The following is a 26,122-nucleotide window of genomic DNA, read 5'->3' on the forward strand; positions in this document are numbered from 1 at the left end:
AGTATATACTGTACGTACTATGGTCAAAAGTTTGCATGATGTTGCTGATCCAGCATCCTTCCCATAGGATTTATTCCTAGTGCTATAATATTAAAGTAATAAGGACAAAATAAATAAATAAATATAAAAGAATGCATTTATGAGGATCCAGTTTGTTTGACTATCCACTCTGTGCAAACCCTAAAAAAAAAAAAACTTGGGGCACCCATCAGGAAAGGGGCAGGTGCTCTGCTACCCCCCTCTGCAAGTGCCTGATGAAAGCATCCACAGATTGTTATGTGAGCCAAAAGTATGTCCAATAGTAATAAGTTAAACGTGATTTCAGAAAGTACAGATTACCAGATTTTGAAGTATTTACTAATTTCGAAGTATCTAATTGAATGATTTAAATCCAATGTCGCTCTTTTTGTGCGTGATTTTAGTTCGGACAGACGTTACTGCGAATATCCGCGTGCGTTCCAACATCGTGCCCGCGCGGTCAAACCGCGCAATGGTTCAGCTGGAGCAAAAACAAAGCTGGGGGAAAAACAGGACGGTGCAGCGGAGGGGCAGTTTGACCTCCCACCGGAGGAGTGGCGTTGAAGGAAGGATGGTCCAGGAGATAGAGGCTGCACGCTGAGCGCAGCTGCTGTCACAATGCCACATTCAAACTTACTCTAAGAAGTGGGAGCAGTACCTCTTATCTGCATGCCAGCGAAGGAGGGACAATAAGAACCAAAGACACAAAGCCAAAGATCAATAACACAGAGGTAAGTCCGCAGCTCCAGTTTCACTTTGGACAGCGGAACGTGTTCCGGCCTCGTGTACATGCGTAAAAAGACGCCTTGGTACGAAATCAGCTTTGTTTTCTTTTCATTTTTCTGCAGGTGTCTTCAGGAGCCGGTAGACCTTTTCTTGCTTTTTGTGACTTTATATGCTCAACTTGGTAAATTATCACAATACTTAAGAGTGGGCTGCGCGTAAAATGCGCAGCTGTTGTTTTGGTCAGGCCGTTTGCTCGTTCAACTTGATTTGATGGTGTTTTCTGGGAGCCAAAGGGTCTGCACACAAGTGCAAAGTTAATGAAGTCCGCTTGTTTGATCTTTCGGTGTGAATGTCAGCACCATATGTTGCATTTTTCCTGCGTTGTGATTTTAAGTCTAACCTTTGCTAAACTTTTACAGCGGCAGCAGCACATGTAGCACATTGTTGTGATTCCTGTGTGTAAGACTTGCCCGTGAAAGCAAATCATCTCTCTGTGTTACTTTGTCAGGTCAAACATCAGCAGCCGCTCGCTCCTCTGATCCGCTCTGCTCAGCAAGGAGATTTATCGCACGCTGAAGAGATGAGTGGCACCAAGAAGTAAGTGATCCCGTCAGACGCTTTTTCACAGCATAGTTAAGACATTTTATATATTAAGATTGATTCGAACACACGTGTGTGAAAAAAAGCTGCTGATACTTGTGAACAATTACGATGTTTTGATTTAAAAAGTAAAAGCGTAAAAACAGGCGTTTAATTTGTTCTTTTAGTCTTTCAGATTCATTTAAAATAGGAAATCTGTCAATTTGAGCGTAGCTCCCATAATAAATATCACATGTCGAGGCAGGACAGTCGTCCATTAACAAAGGCCCAGCCCTTTAAGGTCAGTTTAGGTTTAAAGATGTGAAAGTGTAAGCTCTGACACACATGGATTCTGTCACCTAACGTGCAATTGTTTGGATGGTGAAGCTACTTTAAACACACCGCCTATATTTCTCTGATAAATATTAATCACGGAATATATTGGATATATTGATCTATCTTTGTATTTTAAAAACATTTGGAAGGTTTTTGAAATAACTGTAGAAACCCAGATCTTGGTGCGGCTTTATGATGGGGTTTTTCAAGGTTGCAATTAGAAACCGAATAAAGAACACAAAGAAGAAAGACGAACACAGAGACGATAAAAGCAAAGCTTATTACAGTTAATCAATCTGATCAAAAATGAATCACAAAAAGTGTCTGAATATCTTTTGTTTGTTCCATCACAAAGATTGGAGCCATAATTTCAACATCCATCAGCACCTGCGTTTATTTAGACACCACACTTGAATCTTCAGGTGTGATAGCTACCAAAAAACTATCCTTTTACTGCACAACCACCCTTTTGGCTTTCAGAGTGATGACTTTTACTTCGCCCTAGTTGTTGTTAGTTGTTGTTAGTTGTTGTTAGTTGTTGTAGGGAGATTTTCCTTTACAAATCTGACCAGAGGTCAGAGATACTCGATACATGACCTGCATGCATTTTTTCATTTCTCACGTGAGCAGATGCCGTCAGCCACAACACAATGTGGATGCCTTTAGGCTGTTTGATGTTTCCATGGTTTGGAGACACAGACAGAGAGTGCACGCTACATGCAGGTTGTAGTGAAGACAGAGAGACTGATAAGTTATCTGTGAAGGGACAGATTGCACTAATGTAAGTGCAAAGTTACAGCCCTCTAGGTTCTGATTGCTTGTACAGTTTTAATAGGGTTGTTTCAAGGTTTAGTTACTAATCTTTAACATATGCAAAGTGTCAATTATTGATTAATGAAACTTGCATAAGGGTTCATGTGATTTGCATTTTAGGTGCGTTTATTCTCCATTTGTTCTAACTGGAGAGCTAGCATAGCATTATTTTAGCAGAACTTCCATTAAAAGCAAAGGTAATGGAAAGCTTTCTATGTTAGCAGCAGACTCGGAGCAGATCAGGTTCAAGGTCAAGTCCTGAACTTTTGTTGTATGAAAGAAGGAACATCTGTTGAAGTGCTGCCCAATAAAAGTTATGTAAAGGTGGACGAAGTGTATCGTCTTCTGCACTTTTTGGTAATATTGTTTTTCCCCCTTTTGGTCTCATAAGCCACCACACATTCTTTTTACAAAGATGATTTCTTACTATAAACTAGACTGGACTCAGACTCTGCCTGTCACTTTTGGTTTAAATGAGTTCATTATGAACTATAAGTCACTCACTTGTTAAATACAATAAGACTCGTGTTTCTAAATAGCAAAGCATACGACAGAAGATGCAAAGAATGTACCTTTATGAACTCATGAGATCACGTGACATGAGACTGATCTTTAAGTCAACTTGGAAAAGTCTGATAAGTTAAGACTGTGCAGAAAAAAAACGCCACATCCTTTCAGCAGAGGAATCAGTGAATGTTTGGATTGCTTGTTTTTCATTATGCACTTTAAATCTGTCAGATTATGTTTAACCCAGTGGTAAAAGGTGAGGCTCAAAGGTTTTGGTTTCATATCATGCACACAAAATATGAAGCCAGATATCTATTAAACCTTTACCTCTTAAAACTCTAGAGTTAGGGTAGAAGCAGATACAAGACAGAGTTTTTAGTTTTTTATAACACGAGGTCGTTTCTTCTTCTCTTATGTTAAATTTAGTGCAGGCATGTGTGGGCGGTCAGCCGAGGCCGAATGGAGTTTTGCATGTTATGTCCTTGGTTGTTCCATAGGTGGCAATGAAGGAAGTGGGAACGGCAGCATTAGCAGGAAAACCAGTGAAGTGCAGAGATACAAAACCACAGCTTTAGCTGTGACTGAAACTTAGTGTTATTTTAAAGCTCTTAAGAAGTTGACTCAGGCACATCAAAACTCCAGTTTGTTCTTTAACCGGTAAAACCACAAACCAGGCTGCATGGGCATGGCAAAGGGCACCAATTAAGAAACAGTTTATGCTAAATTAAAGAAATATAGGAAGTTAAATCAACCAGTGTGCATGTGAAGTTAGTGCAGTCAGGAGCAAGCAAACGCTGAAGCAGTGTTTCAGGGAAGAGAGCACCACAGGAACTGAAGTCTGAGGGCTGCCGTGAGGCACAGGTGCACTGCGCCCAGGTCTGCTGGCGTCTTGATTGAGAACAAATAACAACTTCTCTGCAATACCTGTGGCGAGACACACAGACAGGCAGACAAGGATGGCGAAGGAGCCCATCACACAGCCTTTATCTGAGTATTAGGTAATATCACCAAATCCTGGATAAGAGACTCTGTAACTCAGATCATTTGGTGGATTGTTGCAAACACACACTTCTTCCTGCCCTGGCTTTATAACTTTGCCTAACAAGAGAAAAAGTAAACATGTTATTTTATATGCATGATAATTACACAGCACAACACATTAATGAGTCTCCTGACAGTTCTGTAGCTGACCTTTAACCTCTGAGCCCTCTCATCCCCAAACTGTCAAACCTTCTGTGACCTAAACCCCTCAAAATGTTGAAGACGTCCTTATAGATGCTGTTGTTATTTATCTGATATTGCCTAAATACACAGAATAACCAAATGTAGATCATTAATTTATTTCCTGTCTTGGGGGCTTCAACGTCCGTTACCTGAGGCTCTGCTGATCATTTTTTAAGATTACTGTTACAGAAAAAAGTGCTTTCATTTCCAATAGCTCAAAATGACGTCTACAGAGCGCCTGTTTTATGTACGCCTGTTTACAACACCTTAAACGTTCGATCTGAAAGTATGCCCCGCTGAAACAATGCTGCTAACTTAAAGAAAATTAGCTTGTTAGTGTTTTCTCATCTTTTAGCGTGTTTGTTCTTTTGGTTAGAAACTGAGTAGAAATAGATTTCTCAAAGAACGCCTCATAATCTTTTCAAATGTCACTCTGACCTTTCGACAACGGAAGACAACGTTTCATTGATGTGCAGAAAAGGCAAGAAATCCTATTTGAAAAGCTGCAAGAAGAGATTTCAGGCATTTTCTTTTTTCTTTATAATCAATTAATTAGTGGAAGAAATGGATGTTAAATGAATTCAATATTTTATTGCTTTGCAGGTAACAGTTAGGAGGCTTTTAAATTCTGCAGACAGATTTGAAAAAATTGGACTATTTTTTTTGCAAACACATCAAACAGTCTGTGTCTGCATTAAAACCTCTAAAACGACTGGTGTTGTTTTCACAGCAGCAGCAGATGTTTTGTTTGAACTTGAAGCTTTTTAAGGGCTTAAAAAGATTCAGAATCTGACTGAACTGATGAGGAAAGATTTGTGTTTAAGGAAAGCATTATGTCATGCTTTTATCATCTGTTTCCATCCTGTTTATCATGCAAAGGCACCAATTCCCAACAATCACAACAAGATGTGTCACACAGTCTGTCCAATGTTAGACAGAAAGCTCCCACAGAGACTTTCCCTTTTGAGCAGCACAAACAACGGCAAAGAAAAAGCCAGTTATAACAGGAAGTGGCCTCCACCTGAAGCAGGTTAAGGGCGGGGCATCCAGAAACTTTTTATTAATTGACAGAATATTTAATTTTTACATGATTTTTACAGTGAACTGACAGTTCTATAGTAGGCAGTGCACTTTCTGGTATTTAATTGTTATCCAACTTTTTTGCTTTGGTATTGGACGGGGAGTCACCATCAAGAAAAACTGTAAAACTTGAAAATACAGGTTTAAAATTCATGTCCTCCTTCATGTTTTCCTAAGCCGCTCAGTGGCCCAGGTTGGAGTCTTTGGTGGGCCAATTCTGGCCCCTGCACCTGATGTTTGGCACAGGCTTTCTGTCACTTTTCAACTGAAAAAATCATTAAGTGAACCTTGAAGATCTTAGTGATGAAAAGCGAATTTTAATAGACTGTTAAAACGACCGAATTCTGCCATTTTATCAGTTCAAAAGTCTTCGATCGGTCGTGTTAACAGACAGAACGACATGCACACAAAAGAATTGTCCTGGAAAAAAATACTCAGAAATCTTTTGATTAAAACAAACGAAAAGCACACTGTAGGACAAACGAGGGTGTGAGGACGCTTGTGAATTATGAGGAAGATCTGGAACTTATAACTGTGAATGTTTTTGTGTGTGTGTAAAAAAAAAACCCCCAAAAAAACAGAGATTTGAGCTTAAAGACAGCAACGTTTTTATTTCTGCTGTTGCTCGTCTTGCATAACTGGCAGTACATACTGTAAAGATCAGTATAAAATCTAGAAGGCAAAACCTGTTGTTACCTTCAAGGCAAGTCAGCCTGTAGAGACATTTGAATCCTTTTTTATTGTCAATGTTTGTTGGGAAACAGTTCGGCCCGTTGGAGGTAACGTTACGTTTGTGAGGTTCTTGGAGAGTGGCGGAGGCGCCGGCACGCCAGCCTCTTACGGGCTTGTGTGAGTGTGATGTCACTTAAGTAAAGCTGGTGTAATCCTGTAAGGGAGGATGAGTATACAGACATGTGATGGCCCACTTGTTTCTTGGGTGGAGGGTGATGGAGGGGGGGCTGGCAGGCATTACCAAACAGATGGAGAGGCTTTGTAATGTGGGGGCGTGTAACTGATTAGACACAACATTTATTGACGCTCCCTTTGATGGTTTTTCACCTTGATTCTGTTTCTAATCAAAGTCAAGTGAAGCCAAAGTCACATCCGGATTTTACCGGGTTTAAGTCTCGGTCAGTCGGACATTTTTTCGCGCATGTCCAGCGCGGACACTCTGGACATCGTAGTCAATTAGAGGACTTCCTGTCCTCCCCTCACCCCCCTCTTCTAGATTAAATCCATTACACCACACTTACCGACTGCACACTTTGTCCTCCGGAAGGACGACGCGTGTTCTCTAAGTTAGGATAGTTTGCTTGCTGAAAATTACATCTCAAGGCGCTGTAACTCTGGAGCCTTTGATGGGTGGAGATGAGCGCCACCAGCAGCACCAGACTGAACCCCAGTCCGAACTTACTGCAAGTGAACGAGCCCAAGCGCTATGGCTCCACGCTGTCGCTGGAGGAAAAGTGTGAACAGTCTTTCTTCCTTTTTTACTACTACAGGATGGAGGATGAGGCGGTGCTGGACCGCGGGGCATCCTTACTCAAGCACCTTTGTGATGAAGAGGAAGTAGAAGGTAAGTTTTACCTGTTGCTCTTTAGTTCTTCTATGTAGCTGCCTAAAAAAAGAAGAAGAAATAAAATAGATTTTTCCCAGTTTTTAAAACTTCTGAGAGGTTCCTCAGGTTCTGAAGTAAAAAACAAGCCCAATTTGCCTAGAAACAATAGTTAACCAAGAAAACAGAATTTTATATATATATGTATATAATTTTTTTTAAGAAGTCCCAAAACACAGGGAGGTCGTTTAGCCTTTTCAAAACTGCCAGTTTCTACTTCCTGCATGTACAACCTGATGCTCAGCTATTCAGCGAGCTGGCAGGAGAAAGATGTGGACCACAGAGCGCGTGATGCTGTGTTTACCTCACTAATCCTGACCTACAGGACAGCGGACAGGAACAGGAAAACCTTTCAGCATTGCCGTCTTTAACATGCGCCAGTTAACAGCTTTAAAACTTTAGAATGAGCTGCATTCTGCTCTCTGCGCTCATTTAGGATTACAGGCAGCCATGGCCTTCTGGTTTTTTTGCATTTTAGATTGTGTCTGTAACAGACGAACTGTAAAAATATTTATACATGAAAGCTGATTTTAAATTTGAAATGAAGTAAATCTTAAATACTTTAAATCCAGGAACTTCAAAGTATGGCATGCGATCCACTGCAGACTCTTGCTATTGTTTTGTGTTGCCCAGGGCCACTAATGAGACATTGGGGTATATTTAAGTAATTTAAGTTCATGCTGTGAACTAGCTGCACACAGTAAGACCAATCTTCCCAACACTGACAAATACACCTGGAGTCAAGGAATGTAAGAGCCACCTAACCCGTGGTTAAAAAACTATAAACCTGTTCAATAATGAAAGCTGTCAACATAGTAATAATAATAATAATAATAATAATAATAATAATAATAATAATAATAATAATAATAATAATAATAATAATAATAATAATAATGATGATGATGCAGGGCTCTAGAGTGCGACCAATTTGGTCGCAAATGAGACCAAATTTTTCAGTGGTGCGACTAAAAAAATATTTGGTTGCACCAGTGCGACCAACTGTTCGGGTAACAAAAAAAAAAAAATCTGCAACCTTCCCTGTGGTCAACAACAGACACACATTATGCCCCTATCGTGGACTAAACCAATCAGAGATAGTAAGGGGCGGGACCTCTCTGATTGGCCGTGGTCCAGTTGAAAGTGCAGGTGGAAGTGGGAGGTGAGTAGCTTGAATAAAGCGATATCAATTCATTAAATCCTGAATCGACTTTTAAATATAACTGTGTTTTGCCAGAAACGCCAGATTCTCAGATTAAAGCTCACAAAACCATTTCAACAACAACCAAACAGCAGATGAGAGCAGGTACACGGACTCCACACAAAGACGTAAACACAGACCCGACGCATCAGAATCAGCTTTGTCTTTCTCGGCTTTCTCACCCGACGGCCCGTAGACGGACACGCTGTCGGAGCTCAGCGATCCTGATGCGTCGGGTCCGCTCTGTGTTTACGTCTTTTTGCAGGTTTTGTCTCTCCAACCAAAATTCACCGAGCCAGCAGCAAAAGAAGCAGCAAACTGCGCTTCACATGTGATCAATGTCGTCATGAATTCCCTCTGAGTTTTGCTGTTTTGCTTCCACCACGATAAAAATCACACAGCTCTCTCTCTCTCTCTGTACTTCAGGAACAGTTTCTCGTCTCCAATCTCTGTTTTCTGCATTATTCATTCGCTTATTACCCACCAGTCTACCGTTGATTACAGCGCTGTCGGCTGCTGTCTTTTTCTTTTCTTTTTTTCACTTAAATGACCTCGGACAAGAAAGCCTATTTCTGTTGTTCAATACTGAAGAAATTTAAACTTAAAATAAAATAGCTGTTATGCAAAATTTCAGAATATTGCAGAATATTTTCTGCAATATTCTGAATATTTTTAGCCAGCTCTGACACGGTGCCATCAACCTCTGAACGCTGAAAAAGCACCAGTGTATCCAGAAAACACATTATATGCTGCAATAAATGCCCAAGTGTCCCCTCTCCCCACTGCCTGTCAGCAGCATGCAACAGCAAACAGGTCGTCAGAGGAGCTGAGATGATGATTAAGTTGAACATTTTCTACAATATTGACAAAGCACTTTAAGCACAAGTTTGTTAGTTAATAATTTAGAAATGAATACTGTCTGTATGGACTGCAACTTCCTCCCAAAAAATGTGCACATGTAAAACTGCGGTGTTAAGCGATGCTAACAAGTTAGTTAGTGTAGAGCCCTGTAATGATAATAATAATCTCATGAGTTTTATGTATATTATCAATACACACAGAAGACTTTTCACATGAAGCTGGAATTGGGAGCAATGTTATTAAAGTGAAGTGAAATTAGGAGTGAAACAAAATAGTGAAAGAAAAATGAAAAACAGCTTCAGCAGTGATTAAATGAAGGAGTGACCGACGGCCTGTCATGGCATCGAAATACATCGAGTGATTGTCCAAACATTTATGGACCTGACTGCATGAACAAGTCATTTTTGAGATCCAAAAGGTCAGTTTCTACATATCCCACTTATTGTACTCTTTGGGGACAGAAGCTCCGCCCACCTGCTATTCAAACCTTCTGTCTGTGAGTGGCATCCAATGAGAAGAAATCTGGCTCATTAAGGTGAGGAGCTCAAACAACCAAGACCCAGAATAAACAACAGAATAATCTACTTTAAAGATGCGTATTTGTTACTGTGAAATCAGTGCTGGAGTTTACACGTCAGTCTCGGATCTGATGGCTACGTTTTGTTTTCCCGCTCTGTGCTGCTTTCTCAGAGGAGCCAAACGGACATACAGCCGGACACGTCTCTCACTGTACGCTTTGATTCTGTAAAGCAGCTTTGGGCCAGGTATCACATTCTTTTTAGCAGCAGTTAGTCTGTTTAGTCTCTCCTGCTGCTGAGTCAGCAAAAACAAATCTGTATTCTTTCTGACAAAGAAGCCCAACAATCAACAACACGTTTAAAGGCTGGAGTATTAGTATGCTGTCAGTGCTGTGTGGTGTGCTGCCACTCCCCCCACCACTGGTCTGGCAATGTCCCAGCAGTGCTGTTACTGGGGAAACTGGCTGTAGCCTTGCCTCTCCTCAGAAATCTGGCGAGCTAAACAAACCTCCTGGCAAACACAAGATTTCATTCACTTTGTGCTCATGGGCGACCCCAAAAGAAGTTCTTCTTCCACCCTCCAAAAAAGAACAGGAAGTTGTTTCACAAAGCCGCTCTGGCTCCCTGCAAATCTTCCCTTCCAGCTCCTTGACTTGACTATTTTTTTTATTCCTTCGCCTTCATCGCTGTCCTCTCATTCAGCCGCCTCCTTTCTTGTTCTGCTTCGGCCTATGCAAGCGTCTCGTTTTTATCGCTCGTCTCTCAGCTGTAATGGCTCGGTGTTCTTTATTAGCGCCGTCTGTCTCTTTTAGCTACTGTTCAGCCATCTGTGTCTCAGCTTTTCTGTCATGTTGAGTCACAGCAACAGGAAAATCTCCACATTAGTCTCCAAATCCACCATTGATCCAATTGTTTAATTACATAACTGTCATTTATTGACACTTTGAAGTTGCTCATCAAACACAGGTGTTTGAAATGTGTTTTAGTTTCCCTTGTACCTATTGCACCTGATGTATCCAGGTAGGCTGTGTTTCCACTACATTTTAATTTGACACTGAAGATGGAAGCTCACCTGAATTTAAAGCTTGTTTACGACTGCGTCAGGCTTCAAGCTATCTTCTCCTATGCCACCTGTGTTATGTTAAACTGAGCTACCTGGTTCTGCTATACAACTACCAGAATGCCGGCGCAGAAATTCACCTAGAAGCAAGTCTTGCCACCCAGCATCATCCCTGCACCCCTGGGCAGTTATTTCATTTTAACAATTTTCAGTGGTCACCAGCCCAAAATACATACACTGATTAAAAAGAGATTTAAAACGTTTGATGACTTTGACTCCATCGCAGGGTTTCCCGCACAGCAGGTCTTATCCTGCTACGTTAGGCTGGAGAGACGCAGACTCGGGCAGCTAAGTGAGTTCCTGTTCAGATGCTGGCATCTCCTCTCCTTTCTTTTGTACATGTTCCATAAGAGAAACAAGCATAAAAACATAAATAAATAACAGATCAATAGTTAAAAATAGATTTGAACCATTGTTAGCTCTGCCTCGGATTTGCACCCTGTCTAGAGTGTACCCCACCTCTCACCCTGTGGTACCTCTGCGAGGCTCCAGCCCCTGATACTGATAAAGAAGAGAATTGATGGATGGGCATGAACCGTAAGGAGGCAGGGGAAGGGCTGATTTTGTGCACAAAGGACACAAAAGCTGGAAAAAAAATCTCCAGAAGACTTGAAAGAAGTAACAGCTGTTTTTGCTCGTCTGAAACTAAGGAACAGATCAATAATGATCTGCTGCTACAGTAACTTAAACGTGTTAGTGTAACCAAGGCTGCTGGAAGATTTCCCATGATGCACTGAATTCTACTCCCTCTTTTCACTCCTGATGCATTTATGTGCCATTACTGCAGGGATGCCATTAACCTTTGTCTTCACTCTCCTGTAGTTTGTGTTGGTCCCTGTCTCTCTGTGTCCCTCTTGTCTCAGTTCTCTTTCCTCCGACCAGTCGTAGTCGATGGCTGTCCCTCCTTGAACATGGTTCTCTTAAAAGTCTACTAATTTTAAAATGATGGTCTTCCTCCCCACTGCTGCTGTTCAAACAAGATAAACAAGATACAAAGAGGTATCAACCAAACCACCAGTTTAATAGTTACTTTAGTTTAGCAGTAATTAAATCTAACAACTAACTAAATGCATAACACAAGAATCCAAGGAAGTAAAAACTATATTTAAAGTAAATGACACCAGTCGTCCCTCCATCATATAGCAGGCCTTCTCATTTCTCAACCTGGACTTCCTGTATTTAATAGTTCTGCTTTCAAAGACCCCAAGCACCACGCACAAAACCTTAGGGTGGGCAAAACTTTAGGGTGTCACGAGAGTTTACATTTAGCTGAAGGCTCGTTTCTTAGAGTGCATGAATTCTGTTTGGATGTTTCCCCTCCTTGGCACAGGATCCCAGAGTTGTAGATTAATCTTGTGTTTGCATGTTATCATGTAAACATGGGAGTTGTGCCATCTTTGCTGAACCAAAAGCACAGAGGGCAGGAGGTCAGGTGTGGGTGATGGTGGCTCGGTCTCCAGTTTTGTCTTCCTCTGTCTCCGTTTTTATTTCTGTCATGCTTTTTATTCACCACCTCCCACACTGACTTCAGATATGTGGTCTGATTAAGCACATCAAGTTTTTGAGATACCCAGCATTGACGTTTTTAAATATTAATATAACAACACTCCGTGTGGAATTTTAACCAACCATCCATTCTCTTCCACTTATGCTTGTCAGGGTCACGAGGCTGCTGGAGCCTATCCCAGCTGCATTAGGGCGAGAGCCAGGTTCACCCTTGACAGGTTGCCAGTGTGCCGCAGGGCTCGCGTAGAGACAGACAAACATTTGCATTCACATTCACACCTGTGGGTAATTTAGTTACCAATTAACCTGTCCCCACCAACTGCATGTTTTGGACTGTGGGAGGAAGCCAGAGTTTAGTTCTGAGAACAAAACAGAAGACCAGAGATGTGTTGAAGCATATTTCTGTCATTTTAGATGAAAAAAAAAAAAAAAAGAGTTTTAAACAAACCACATCCAGCCGACCCGACGGGCCAAGGAAAGAGCTCAAGCTCTCCTAAAAGTGACGGAGGTAAACGTTGGGGGGCAGCTGTAGATCAGCCCCTGGCTCAGTGTAATATTTGCTCTTCACTCTGTTTGGACGTCATCTGAAAAATGTAATAAATGATCACAGACAGAGGAGCACAACGCCCGACCACCTAAAATAGTCCCCTTGGTTTACAGAAGCCTTCACAGTTGTTGACTTTCTCCGTCCCTGCATCAGCTCGGTGTTGTGAACTGTTGGTGTCACTGAATTTAGATGAATCCCTAAAAATAAAAGACAAGGCGTTGTGGTACGAGTGAATAATGAACACTGTTGTGCTTCTAAGAGGTCATTGTTTGTTGTGCTGAGGGGTTCAGCCACTTCCTGGTTGGGTCATGTGCAGTGCTTGGCTCAGCTTCGCCCGACCTGCTCCAAAGGAGACATTTGACACCGATCGCACAGAGCTTTTTCTTCCTGGAGCCCGTTTGATGTTTGCTCTGTGATGTTGCTTTTATTGGGCTTTTTTCTTACCCAAGTCTGGTGAAAATAATAGATTATATAAAACAGATTGTATTAGCTTAAGTTAAAGGTTTGCAGGTATGAGAGAAGATGATGAGAATTATTCTTATTATTCACATTTTTACTAATTTACTACAAAGAATAAACATCTGAAATGAAAAACAAAAAAAAGTTTTTTGTAAAGTTTTGGCAAACTGGCGTTCATGATTATTTGCTAAGTATTAGTGGCGTTAAACACCAACTAATCTGTTGAAACTACAAGAAATGAAGCATGCAGAACTAAATTATTATTCTGTTATCACTAAAGTAGCTTCAGGGGCACTTCTGATGTTTGATGCTATGAAAGAAAGTGTGTCAGGATCAGATTCAAAATTAATAAACTAATTTTATGACCATTTAACTGACAATGTAACACTCAGGTACGTGTGGCTTCAATTCTCACATACCCGCATTAGTAATAAGTTAAAGTTCAGTAACTTATGTAAAAGTTTCTCGCCTTATTCTGCACACGTGTGGATGTACAGTGAAGCCTGCTGGCATGAACCTCACATCCATGCAAATAATATGTTATTAGCATGCAGTATGGTCTGCTTGTCAGCCTGTATACGAGGGATGTAGCCATGCAGTCGGTGGTGGCTTCACTGCAGAGTGTGACTTGATGGCATACTGCTGCCACTGTTACGCTGCTCTGGTGCCATCGCTCTGCTCTGATCCATGTGAGAAAGCTCGAACTGAGGTGAGAAGTGGTCAAGATCAGATCGAGTCCACAGGTTAATGTCTCCAGCAGCTGAGCTCAACGAATATTAATTCTGAAGCAAAAATAAACAGTCGAGATATGCTATAACCCAACTGTAACTGTAAATAAGTGGACGTGGATACATGGCTGGACGGGTGGACGGCAAAATAAACAAAGTGAGCTTTGCTGCTAACGTGCACGGTCAACTTCAGTCCTTCTTCCTCGTCGTTCTTATTGTAGTGATTAAAAACCAGGCTTGGGAAAAATGCTAGAATGCTATGGTGTGTTGTTAGGGATAAGAGAAATATTTTTAATGTGTATCTGCTCATTATATTGTTTTATGTACTTTAATAAAGGCTTGTAGAGCAAGGCCGCTTTTGACTCCCAAACTAAGTGCTCAGCCAGACTGAAAAACAGGAAGTTTTAGTGCACAGCCATATTAATAGATAAGACACTGAAATGAGGAACTTGCCATATAAGCAAAGTTTGAGACTGTGTGATGTGTAAAGTACCAAAATCACACCTATATGAAGCACAGTTTATGATTCTAATGTTAGAGCTCTTGCAACTGGCGTTTGAGCTGTGCAGGGGTCTCTCTCTTCCAGAAGATGATTGAATAAAATGTCAATATTTTAACACACTATGAGTCGGTTTTCTCTGTTCTGTCACGGGGACAAAAGAATCGGGGTTTAATAGTGTTTAGGAAACAGGAAAATATATAAGAAGTTGATCAGGGATGAAGAATTATGGTTAATAAGTTTTCTGTCAGTGATGTTTGATAGTTTAAAAGTGTATTATCTAAAGGTCAGAGGCACATCTGCTCCACTGTTAGGCTATGTGTCCTGAACTTCAGCACTTTTGGGTGCCAATATTTGCTTTATTTATCTCAACATTGCATAAAAATTGTATGAACTTCGAAGTCCTACCTTTAAATCTTGTTTGTATTCTAAGATCTACTCTGCACTTCTGAGAAATATGCCCCCGACATATAATATAAATGAAAAAGATGCCTACAAATGTCAATATATAAAACTAAAACTGAGCATTGTTAAATAACAGCTGACATGAAGCGAACAAATCCACTCAGGAAAGCCACCGAACCAAACCTGAATTACAAAAATAAAAACCTAAAATTGAATGTAAACTTAAATTAAATTAATTAAATTAAATTTAATTTAATTTAATTTAATTAAACCTAAAATTTAAACCAAAAATTGAATAACTGGTTTTCACTAACCAATAAAAATGGTGGGATGCTTTAACTTTTATCAGCCCTTAAATGAGGTGTTTGAAAAGCACTGCTTTAACATCTGTGTATGTAGTGCAGACAGTGCATCTGGTTTATTTGAATGCTTTATAACAATGTAACTATTTTCCTCATTTAAATGATTATAACGTGTTGAGCTGAGGGCTTTATTCACAGGGTGACTATGAGCGCACAAGCCTTCATAGATATTCTGGCCTTGTTGTCATTTCTGGAAAGCTCGGACGTTTGTCTTTGCGGTATCATGGCGCTGTGAATTTGTCAGGATGTTGCGTGTCAGAGTTCATCTTCCTTTCTGCTTTATTTACAGGTCACCACACCATTTACATCGGCGTGCACGTGCCCAAGAGCTATCGACGTCGGAGGCGTCACCGCCGGAAAACCGGCCACAAGGACAGAAAGGAGAAGTTGATGGAGAATGTCTTTGACAAGTCGGAGACAGAAAACAACGACGAGGCCAGCAACAGCATCCTCAAACCTCTCAGTAAGTTCTGATGGACTCGGTGTCAGGCCTGATTAGAGTTCACGTCTGTCTTTGCTGAAGGCTGCTCTCTTTTCCAGAGAAAAACGCTTCTGTGACTCTGCGTGACCTGAGCAAAGTTGCTGAGTCCACTTAGTGGCCAGAAATAGCTTTGTATGTCCTGCTAAGTGACAAGTCTGCCTCGACAGAGGACAGTGAATTTCTTAGGAAGTCGTGGTTGTGAAGACGCGAATGCAGTAGTGCTGAATCGTCCCGTGGCTTTGTCATAATTTTAGACAGGAATATGTCTGTTTTGGGTATACGGTAGCATGTATGTTGTATGTGCTGGTGTTTGTTTTTTGGTTGCCTTAACCTTCTTAGGAGTGTTATGTGCAAAACGCCCTCAGGCTGCTGAGATCAGTGGATGCTCAGACAACCAGCTCTGGCCAGTTGTGAGGAAACCAATAGAAGAGGCGGGTTATACTGGGTGACATAAGTATAAGCAAAGCTCTTAATGGTATCAGCATTTTTCTCGGTCATTGCCGTGTTCAAGTTAAAGTTTCAGGTCAAGTAAGACTAAAATCCTTCTGGCACCAGAAACTTTTAGTGATGTATTCAGTCACAAAGAGAAAAGCTCACGACTTAGTCAAGTGAACAAACTGAAAGGAAGCTCAGTGTTTTCGTCGAACTGCATGAACAGTTTGGTGAAGATGGGACTCTCCTGGCAGTTTTTGGAGAAACAGAGCATCATAACGCTGATGAGTCCTCGTGAAAACAGCTTAAGATGTTCTTGTGTTCTGCCAAGTCGTATAATGAGGCAGACCGCTGTCATTTCCAGAGAATGATGCAATTTTACACATGCCTGCATGCGCGTGATGTGACAAGAGGACTAAAGTGTGCCAAAACTGGATTTCACAGTGTGCACACATCACTCCATGAGAGGGATTTTCATAAATCCAATCACAGAATAGATTACAGCCGGCCCATCTGGTTGGTGCTGGTCACTGTCCACATGCATGTTTAGCAAAAACTGTGTTTTTTTTGGTTTCTGGGATATTTTTTAAATTACAGTTAGGAGTATTGAACAGCATGGGGCTGAAGTCAACTGTAACTGGCTTTTATAGTGTATGAATTCATTTTTTTGGTATGTTTGTTTAGTAAGAGCTTTGTGTTTTTATTTGTTTATTGCAAGTAGGGAATGTGTCATGTGTTAAAGTCTATGATTATTCATCATCAGTGATAGCTCACCAATCAGTAATACATGTTTCATATGGTAAATGGCCTGTATTTGTACAGCGCTTTACTAGTCCCTAAGGACCCCAAAGCGCTTTACACAACCAGTCACACACACATTCACACACTGGTGATGGCAGCTACATTGTAGCCACAGCCACCCTGGGGCGCACTGACAGAGGCGAGGCTGCCGGACACTGGCGCCACCGGGCCCTCTGACCACCACCAGTAGGCAGCGGGTGAAGTGTCTCGTCCAAGGACACAACGACCGAGACTGTCCAAGCCGGGCTCGAACCGGCAACCTTCCCATTACAAGGCGAACTCCCAACTCTTGAGCCACGATCGCCCTCGTATAAGTTCTAATTCGTGAAAGGGAAGGCTGTGTTTTTGTTCCTAAAACTCTCTGGTGCTGTCGCCGCCTCGATGGGGGAACAGATGAAACCTTACGCACTCTGATTTGTTGATTTGACCACTGATAAAATGTCAGTTTTATTAGCGGTCAACACTGTTTGCTGTGTGGAACACCACAAACGCAGAGAATACAGTAGAGTTGGTGTTGTTGTACAATCGGCTGTTCTTATGTTTTATTGTACGTAAACAGACTTTTGCACATTGTGTTGATGTGCTCCATTTACTACTACACGTGAAAAGTCTCTCTTTTTAAAGTTATGAGCTGATTACTTCATAGATGAATGCCAATTGTAACGTCAAGCTTAGCTGCATATATGAGTAACTTTCAGATTTCATTGTCGTCATAGTGAAATAACATGAAATATTCTCTGATCGATAGACTACAGGTAGGGGTGGGCGGTATAAATGGTATACGGTCGAAGCGATATGAATTTGGCCAACTGTAGAGATTTTGACTATACCGCTCTACCCTGATAGCGCATGTTGATGATGTCATCAAGCTGCGCCTGTTTTGGTTGAAAGCATTGCCACTGTCACTACCCGATCTGTACCGAAAACCCGATCGGTACCACGCATGTGCAAATCTTACCTCACTTCCTCTCTTTGCCAACACTGCGACATTTAATGTATTGGAATGACACGGTCAGCGCCCAGTTAGCTGCTAGCATTTCTCGACAGCTCTGCCTCCTTTTCGACTGCCCGGGACATTTAAATAATGGATACCTCGTATACAAACAAATTCAGGCTTTTCTCCTCAACAGAGAGCGTCCCCCGATTGAACAACGACGCTGTAAAATAAGAATAAGAATGGCGCCTAATTACAGACTTAATAGTACAGACTTAGTAATGTGCCACGTGAAGATTCATCAGCCAGATTAAGTGTTTACTGATGACTGACAGTGATAGCGGACATCGTCATCATTATTCCAATCAATCCTCTCCACACAGACAAGCTTAAACACACTCGACTATCACTAAATCAAATTTAACACGCACACACAACCACGATTTGTAATGACGCAAATTGATACGATTGGTGCATCTACTTAAAATCTTATACGAGTTCGAATCTTAGTGATCGCAAGGTTAGAGGTCAAAGGTCAAGTTTTCTGAAAATCTTGTGAATGCGATAAATTGAGAGGTTGGAGATGTAGGAATTTGAAATTCATACTGTATCACCGTCCATCGGCAATATTTTTTAATTGATAAAATAACACAAATTACAGGTAATTTTAAACAAAAAAGGGCAGAGATGGGACAAAAAAAATTAATTACCTTGAGGGTTGATTTCATTCGACATATAGATCAACTACATTCACCGTCAAGCTTATGATCAGTTCTCCTGCAGTCAGTTTTTTTATATACTGTCAAATCACAGCAACAGTTGTTTCAAGGTGCTTTATGAAGTAAAGACTCTGCAATAATACAGAGAAAAACCCCAAATCAAACAACATCTTGGAGCAACCACTTGGTGACAACAGGAAGGAAAAACTCCTTTTTAACAGGAAGAAACCTCCAGCAGAACCAGGCTCAGGGAGGGAAAACCGCCTGCTGTGACCAGTAGAGGGTGAGGAGAGGGAGACGGGACAAAGACACTATGCTAAAGAGACCCTAATTTAAAAAAAGAAGACTTTATTAAATTCTTTCCATAAATGAATCCCCATCACCTCATGACATCCACAACATGGGTCCTCCCAAGTGTCATCCTCTACAATTGTAAAACTCAAATCTGCAGGCATTCAAAAACTGACAGGCATGCAGTAATGTCATACTGTTATTCACTCCATGTTTGTCTCTGTGGAAAACATGGCCGCCCCCAGGGGAGGGCCGTGTTCTTTCTGAACTCAAATCCTCTTGTTTGGTCAGATGGATACTGCAGGGACTGCAAGTGCGTCCTCCCGGCTACGTGCATGTCCACTGCACAGCTTTCTGACCCTGCTCATTTTGATGAGTTTTGCTTTTTCCTTTTAAATCCTAACCTTTTACTCATCTTTTTCTGCTCTGGGGTCAAATGCTCTTTCAAAGTGGATTATAGGGATTACTTAGAAACTTAGCTTGCACACAGATAATAGCATTAGTTTCTCAAAGTCACCGAGAGCAAGCTGTGATTGCTATAATTGTTTTTTGTATATGGATTCCCAAATGGAAAGAATGGAAACCTTGATGAGCTTTTCCTGTTTGATAAATGCAAAGATTTAGAGAAACACTGCAAAGTTTTCTTCTTATTCCTGAAAAGCATAAATGTGTGGCATGTATGCTATCCCAAAAACATTTCTAGGTAACAAGTTAACAAGAAAACTATGTTTACACCACAGGATGGTCTGTGGTACTTTAGGATTACCTTAATCCTAAACATATTCCAGCTGTTTGCTTACCTGGTCAACACACAAGAATGATTTTTAAAAAGAAACACTATACAGAACACTTCACTGTACTTTTCTGTGTGTTCACTGTAAAGCCTGAATGATTAAAGTGCTGCAAAAGTATGTTGAAAACTATAGATAGAAACACTATCGATATATAACTATCACACTATCATTTTATTTACTTTAGTTATTCTTCTACACTTTTTGACACAGACTACTGAGACATGCATGAGGACATGCAGAGGTTTGGTGTGACAGAGGAGGATGCTGGGGATCAGGTGAGAGGGAGGCAAATTCCCTAAAGGGAGCAAAAGTGCCATTAAACTATCGTGACATAGTAATTTTTCAGGGATCAATGCCATAAACGGCCACTGGCGAGCTGAATATTCGAGGGCTTATTTGGATGCTTTTGGTATAATTTTGTTAGAGAACTTGTCTAATGAAGTGAGACAGAGCAGCGAGTACCAACTCATTTATTTTACTTGCAAGGAAGCAAAGGCATAATCTATGTAAATGCTCGCCCACACAATCCCACGAGTTTCATTTATATACTTCTTTGAACGTTATCCTGGTAACAGATATGTGTGCGACACTCTTGCAGAGAAACAGTTCAGTTACACAGTGAACTCGGACATCTGGATAACAGATAGCAGAGGAGCCACAACAAGGCCTGAGACAAGGACAGAGAAAGATTCCTTCAGCTTGCAGTAAAGAGTGTTGCATGGCTTTAATAATTTTTCCATCAGATATCTAATATTAATAACAATAACCTCATTATTATCTCATTTTAGCTGTCTTAGTCATTATCTCAGCACTTTTTGCCTAGTTCACTTATAGTGATTAGCTTAGCTATAAGTTAGCAAGCTACTGAAGCTAGCTAAAACATGCACACATGGAGTCACTGGACTTTTTTTAATGATCCACATTTAACGCAAGCTGCAGTGTTTCAAAATGTTTGTTTGAAGGATCGTAACCTAACAGTGTTACTGATGGGCCTGCAGGTTTTTAACTGTTTTTGCTGATGCTTGCTTCTCATTGCTGGAATCTGGTTTAATAACTTGTAAAATTATTTAAACACATTTTGTTGTAGTGTGCAGCCTACTTTAAATCTTCCTTTAAATGCACAGGCTCTACTTCATTGCATAGCAGATTGATATCAGCTGCTTCTCTGCCACTCATTTCAGTTTCCTCCACTGTGGCAGCTGCAGCTGGAGCTGCAGGCATCGTTCTCCTCTTACAACCACCCAACACCCAGGCACTTCACATTTCACTCTTACAGACCTATTCTGTTTTGCACCCACAAATTTAAAAGTGATGTGAATCCAGAACACAAATGCCGTCCTCTCTCCCATAATCGACACGTTCATGGACACAGAGAAACAGAAGGTGACACGTCCAAAGTAAAGAGCAGACAGGAAAATGGGGAAGAGAGCAGCAGCAAAGGATCGCAGGTCAGAGTCCAACCCAGGCCGCTGCATTTCAGCCGTAAGGCTGAATCAACCAGTGAGCTAAACTGACAGCCGTATGGTTAAACAGGTCTCTATTTGAAAAAGTAACAAACAATCTGTTTAGTAATGCGTCTCAGCACCGCCTTCTTATATCAGTTAAACGTGACAACAAAGTGGAGCGCGCTCCCAGCTGAGCTGTCGTACGCAGGAGTGAAGGTCCTGCACGAAATCGAGCTTTCTAACTAAGTAACAGCACATTTATTTCATGTGAATTAAACATTACTTGGGATGAATGTGGCTTGGAATCAAACTTACATTTGAGCTCAGTGGAGGCACAGAGAAAATGTTTTTTACATCCAGCACACCTGCAGACAGCACAGTGGTTTCATTTCAGGTTATTTCCCGCAGCTGGAATTTGTTATATTGGCCACCTCAGCTATCACAGCAAAATACCAGAGCTAGATGTTCTCGATATAAATACTGTGTTCTCAATGAATCACCCTCAGGGTGTCACTCTGTATTCAAGCCGGTCCCTGCTCGCTGCCTGTGTGCTAGCTCCCCTGCATACTGAATGTCAGACTTGAAAACATGTCCTGCACTTTTTTTTGCTTTGAATGAGGTGAAATGGAGGCACAGATATCATTGCATGTGTGGCCAAAGACAATGAGCATGTTACTACATCCCATGTAGCATTTATACTGCACTGAGATTTTCAGAAAGGTCAGAGTAGATGGAAGGTATTTGTGTAGGATGCATGTCAAGAATGGGACTAAACAGGCCTTTAGTGGCAGTCGCACTAAGCTTTCTGCCGGGCAGCATTCTTCCTCCGTACCCTATCCCATGAGCCTTTGCTGCTGGGACAAAGTCCTCTTTGTGTGCCCATGGCTCTTGGCTAGAGCACACAGAGCTTTGAAATTGTGTTTGAACGATGGGATTTTCATTTCTAGCCCTCCTTTTCGTGCTTGCTCTCCCCCCTCTTTGCTTTCACTCTGACTCAACCCGCACCCTCCCCACCAAACCCACCTTTCTCTTAGCAACTGGCCGAGTAGGACGGTATTGCTCTGACACTAGCACTATTTGTGTTACCTCTTCATTTTTATATTGGATCACAGCATCTATTTCTCATGAGAAATTTCAAAAATCCTCGGACACATTTTTGTGTAACTGCAGTTTAGGTTGCGCGCTGAATATTTAGCTGTAAAACTTTGGGGAATTCATTTTTAAAGACGCTTCTAATTTACAGCTACATATTTGCATTCTTTGACTCTGTTATAGTAACTTTGGGTGAATCACAACTCAAAATAATCCAGATTTGAGAACTGGTGCAGCTCGTCAGTCTAGCCTCATCATTTAAGCCACTTTTCTTCTGATTGTCTGCCTCTGATAATCAGGAGGGTTGAACTAAGATGACCATATTAAGTGTATCCCCTCTTGTTGACATCATGCAGAGCCAGGAATAGAAAGAATTATGTGAAACAGCATTTTATACCAGTCTGAATTCCGAGCTTCCAGCTCACAGCATGTCCTCCTCCCCAAAGGGAGTTTTTCCTCCCCACTGTCACCAAATGTGAACATCTACTCAGGTCTACATCACCGTTTGATTCTTGATTCTTCCAAACTGCATGTCAAAGGATCCTTGGGCAAGATGCTGAACACTGAGATGCCCCTGGTGCATTCATTAGAGGGCGAGTGTGTGCATGAATGTTAGACAAGGCGTTTGGAGAATAAAAGCGTTGTATGAATGTGTGTGATTGGGTGAATGAGGCTGGTAGTATAAAGCATTTTGAGTGCTCAATTAGAGTAGAAAGGCCCTATGTAAGTACCGGTCCACTTACCATTGTACGAGGAAACGTGTGACAGGAAATAGAGCCATTCATAAAAGGCCCTTTAAATGTGTTCCTGGCCTTATTATGAGGATTGTAGATGCCCTCAAACACCCAAACGTGCTTCTTTCGTTTCCCTTGTGTTAATTTCTTTGCTTGTGCAACATAGTTGATGATAAATGTATATGTAGCTCTTATTAGTAAAACCAAGATGTAAAGGCTGTAACTTAGAAAACGGATAGGCATAGTAGTGGATTACAGTTGTATACAACTGCTTGCATGTTGGAAAAAATTCCTCTGGAAGCAAGTCTCACCACTAGGCGGCCATCTTGAAACTGCTCCGGGAACTTATTTGTATTAAGGTGAGGTTGGCCGTTATGAATGTCTCTCCTCCACAGCATGTCTTTTATCCTGTCTTCCTTCTCTCTCCCCAACCGGTCACAGTAGATGGCCCCGCCCCTCCCTGAGCCTGGTTCTGCCGGAGGTTTCTTCCTGTTAAAAGGGAGTTTTTCCTTCCCACTGTCACCAAAGCGCTGCTCATAGGGGTCATATTATTGTTTGAGTTTTCTCTGTATGTATTATTTTAGGGTCGACCTTACAATAAAAATTGCCTTGAGGTGACTGTTGTTGTGATTTGGCGCTGTATAAATAAAATAAATTTGAATTGTATGTATTTTTTTATTTATTTTATGTAAGTGGCTTTTCCCCCTAGAAATTGCACTTCTAGCACCATCTTAATTTCCGTTCTGGATTATTTGAGAGCCATGCCTCTCTCTCAACATTTCTCTGCTGTTAGCTTGTCCTAACCCATGCTAAAGCTGATTTCTCCTAATGCTTGGCTTCATCTGGAGTGTCTTTACTTCGAATTCACAGGAAAGAAAATAAATACTTACTGTCCACAGTTTGGTTTGTTACACTTAATGCCACTTTAAAATATTTCACGATGATTTTTGATTAAATATTTGCACATTTGCTGCTCTATTAATTTTTTTTGCCGCTTCTTTTTTTAACCTGAAGTACCTGAAAATTACAGCAGTAGATCCTCGGTGTGTGGCCGCATCACTTGGCTCTTTGCACCCACCTGCCTGCCATTGTTTGCATGTAATTTTGTCCATACAGGTATTTAAAGCTTGTTTTAAATGTTTACTATAATCAGCCTAAATCGCTCTGGATGTGAGTGTCAGCTGAATGTGTGAAACACACGTGTGCTTTACTCCCTCTAAGATGTTATTAAACAGGTTGTGGTGTCTTAAGCTAGTTGCAGCTTGTAGAAATGAGTGAGTGTGTGTATGTGTGTGTATGTCTGTGTGTGTGTGCCAGCAGACAGTTTATCCCCTAACTAGTAATCTTACAGCTGCCTGTCTGGCTCATACCTGCTGCTGTTCCTGTGCCACAGAAAACACAATCGGGAAACTGCAGCCCTTCACCCCCTTTACTGTTGGGCCATGAATGAATGAATGAGTCAGTGTGGTGGATGATATGATGTTAATTGTGTTTGCCAACATCTAAATTTGTCCTGCAAAGTAAAATCCAGACTCTTATAGTTAACTTGTAATTGGACCATGGTGGTGGCTTCAGAAGCTCCTACAGACTCAGAAGATTAAGAAACAAAAGCAAATTTTTACTAATTACCTGTTGAGAAATAAAGATGCTCCATGGTAAATATATCCATCACTGTAGTAGCTCTCTGGTGCTACAGTATTAGCAAGCTGTTGTGTAATCTGATCAGCTGGCTTTGCTATCACACAGAGACACACACACATCTGTGCTCTTAAGGCGATTCATTCCTGGATCTTTACCGTAAATCCAAGTCTTAACCCTCAAAAAAGCCACTGAAGGAATGGTCACTGAAAAGACCTGGGACTCAAAGTGATGCTAGTAACAACAGGGATGCAAGAACACCTCATTAGTGATGTCACATAGAGTAAACTCGCTGTCCATGTTTAACTTTAATCACTGCCTCCTAATATTTACTAGTTTTCTAAGTTTTGCATATAGTTGTACATACACAACTTCATTTTCAAAACCTTAATTCAGTCACGCTGTGATCATTGTTTCTGTTATGTTGTGTTTTGTTGTGACTTCGACGCTGTGGGTGATGTGGTTCCAAGAGTTTGTGTGACAGTTTAGCTAGCAACAGCCTGCAGAGATGAATGTTGAGGGTTAATGTTGCTGAATGTTGATAAATGTTCATAGTTTCTTAACAGGTAATAATTGTGTAGAAACACTTAGCTCGCTATGAAAAACAGGAAATTACTGCAACATTTTCCTGAGTTTACACTTGCAAACTAGGGTAGTATAAAATGCATTTACCTTTAAACTTTGAAGCCATTTACTTTGGTAAACCATTAAGTTCATGCGACTTCTTAAGTGCTTCACATTCAAATACAAAAGTTAGCATAGATATATTAAATTGAGAGTATTTACTGATTTACGCAGCTTATGTTTTGCAGTGTACAGTATTATCTACTAGTTTTGTGAGCAAATGTTTGCTTTTTTGTTTTTTTGGGGGGATCTGGGCTAAAATCTGAAGTCTCACATGTCAGGTCGCAGGAAAGCCTGGAGAGCCATCAGAACAGATTAATAGAAGCTGTAAAATCAAGCCCCCAACACCACATTAATCGGTTATTGAATAACCACGTTATCTGTCTAACTGCGATGCGTGCTGCCAGCTAATTAAAAGCCAGGGCTATTCATTCTGGATTTAAACATTTAAAAGGTGGAGCCCAAGACAAGCACAAAAAATATCAGCAAATTAGAATTACAGCCCCGCACTATTCACGCCACAACAATACTGAAGCAAACGTTAAATATTAAGATCAGCAAAATGTTAAATGAAGACATGATCTTAAATGTAACATGAGCTTCTGCATTGAGCAGTACAGAGTCTGAATTTCAGTGACATTTGCTTTAAAAAAGTTCAAGGTGTAATTTTGACATGTGATACCAGCCAAAGGACAGAGTTACTAAATAATAGTGATTATTAATGGTAGTCGTGCTCTTTTTATGTCTCACTGTTCAGTTTTAGGCACTCGTGGATACTGTGCAGGTTTCTGGTGTCTGTGTCTATAGTGATGTTGTGTGGGTCCAGTACAAAGTAGGGTTCAGAAGCAATGTTCAGATATTGTCTGTTTCACTCAGTGAAAGACGCTGTTGTCACGTCGACTGTTTGCACCATGTTTAATAGTGAGGAGTATTACACCGTTATTGTTCCTGCTGGAACTGTGCTGGGTTCACTTATGTGTCACTCTCTAAATATTCAAATGAGAAGACAAGAGGAAGGAAAGCCAAGCCTGAG

The 26,122-nt window shown here is 41.0% G+C and overlaps 1 protein-coding gene across 8 annotated transcripts in view; it reads left to right on the forward strand.

Moving 5' to 3' along the window:
- Positions 1–26,122, forward strand: part of slc4a4a (solute carrier family 4 member 4a) — a 63,580-nt gene that overhangs the window by 295 nt on the left and 37,163 nt on the right. For 2 of the 8 annotated variants that reach the window (XM_014333475.2, XM_014333476.2), the window contains exons 1-4: positions 595–749; positions 1,253–1,341; positions 6,786–6,859; positions 15,394–15,567. In XM_014333475.2, coding sequence (XP_014188961.1) covers positions 1,325–1,341; positions 6,786–6,859; positions 15,394–15,567 — 265 coding nt within the window. In that variant the 5' untranslated portion in view covers positions 595–749; positions 1,253–1,324. Of the gene's footprint in view, positions 1–594; positions 750–1,252; positions 1,342–6,223; positions 6,860–15,393; positions 15,568–26,122 lie in introns of those variants that run through there. The other 6 variants (XM_042220116.1, XM_042220117.1, XM_042220119.1 and 3 more) reach the window with 5 other exon arrangements.

The sequence above is a fragment of the Haplochromis burtoni genome, unplaced genomic scaffold, assembly GCF_018398535.1.
Source record: "Haplochromis burtoni strain Fernald_Lab_line unplaced genomic scaffold, NCSU_Asbu1 Contig_43, whole genome shotgun sequence".
Taxonomy (NCBI): Eukaryota; Metazoa; Chordata; class Actinopteri; order Cichliformes; family Cichlidae; genus Haplochromis; species Haplochromis burtoni.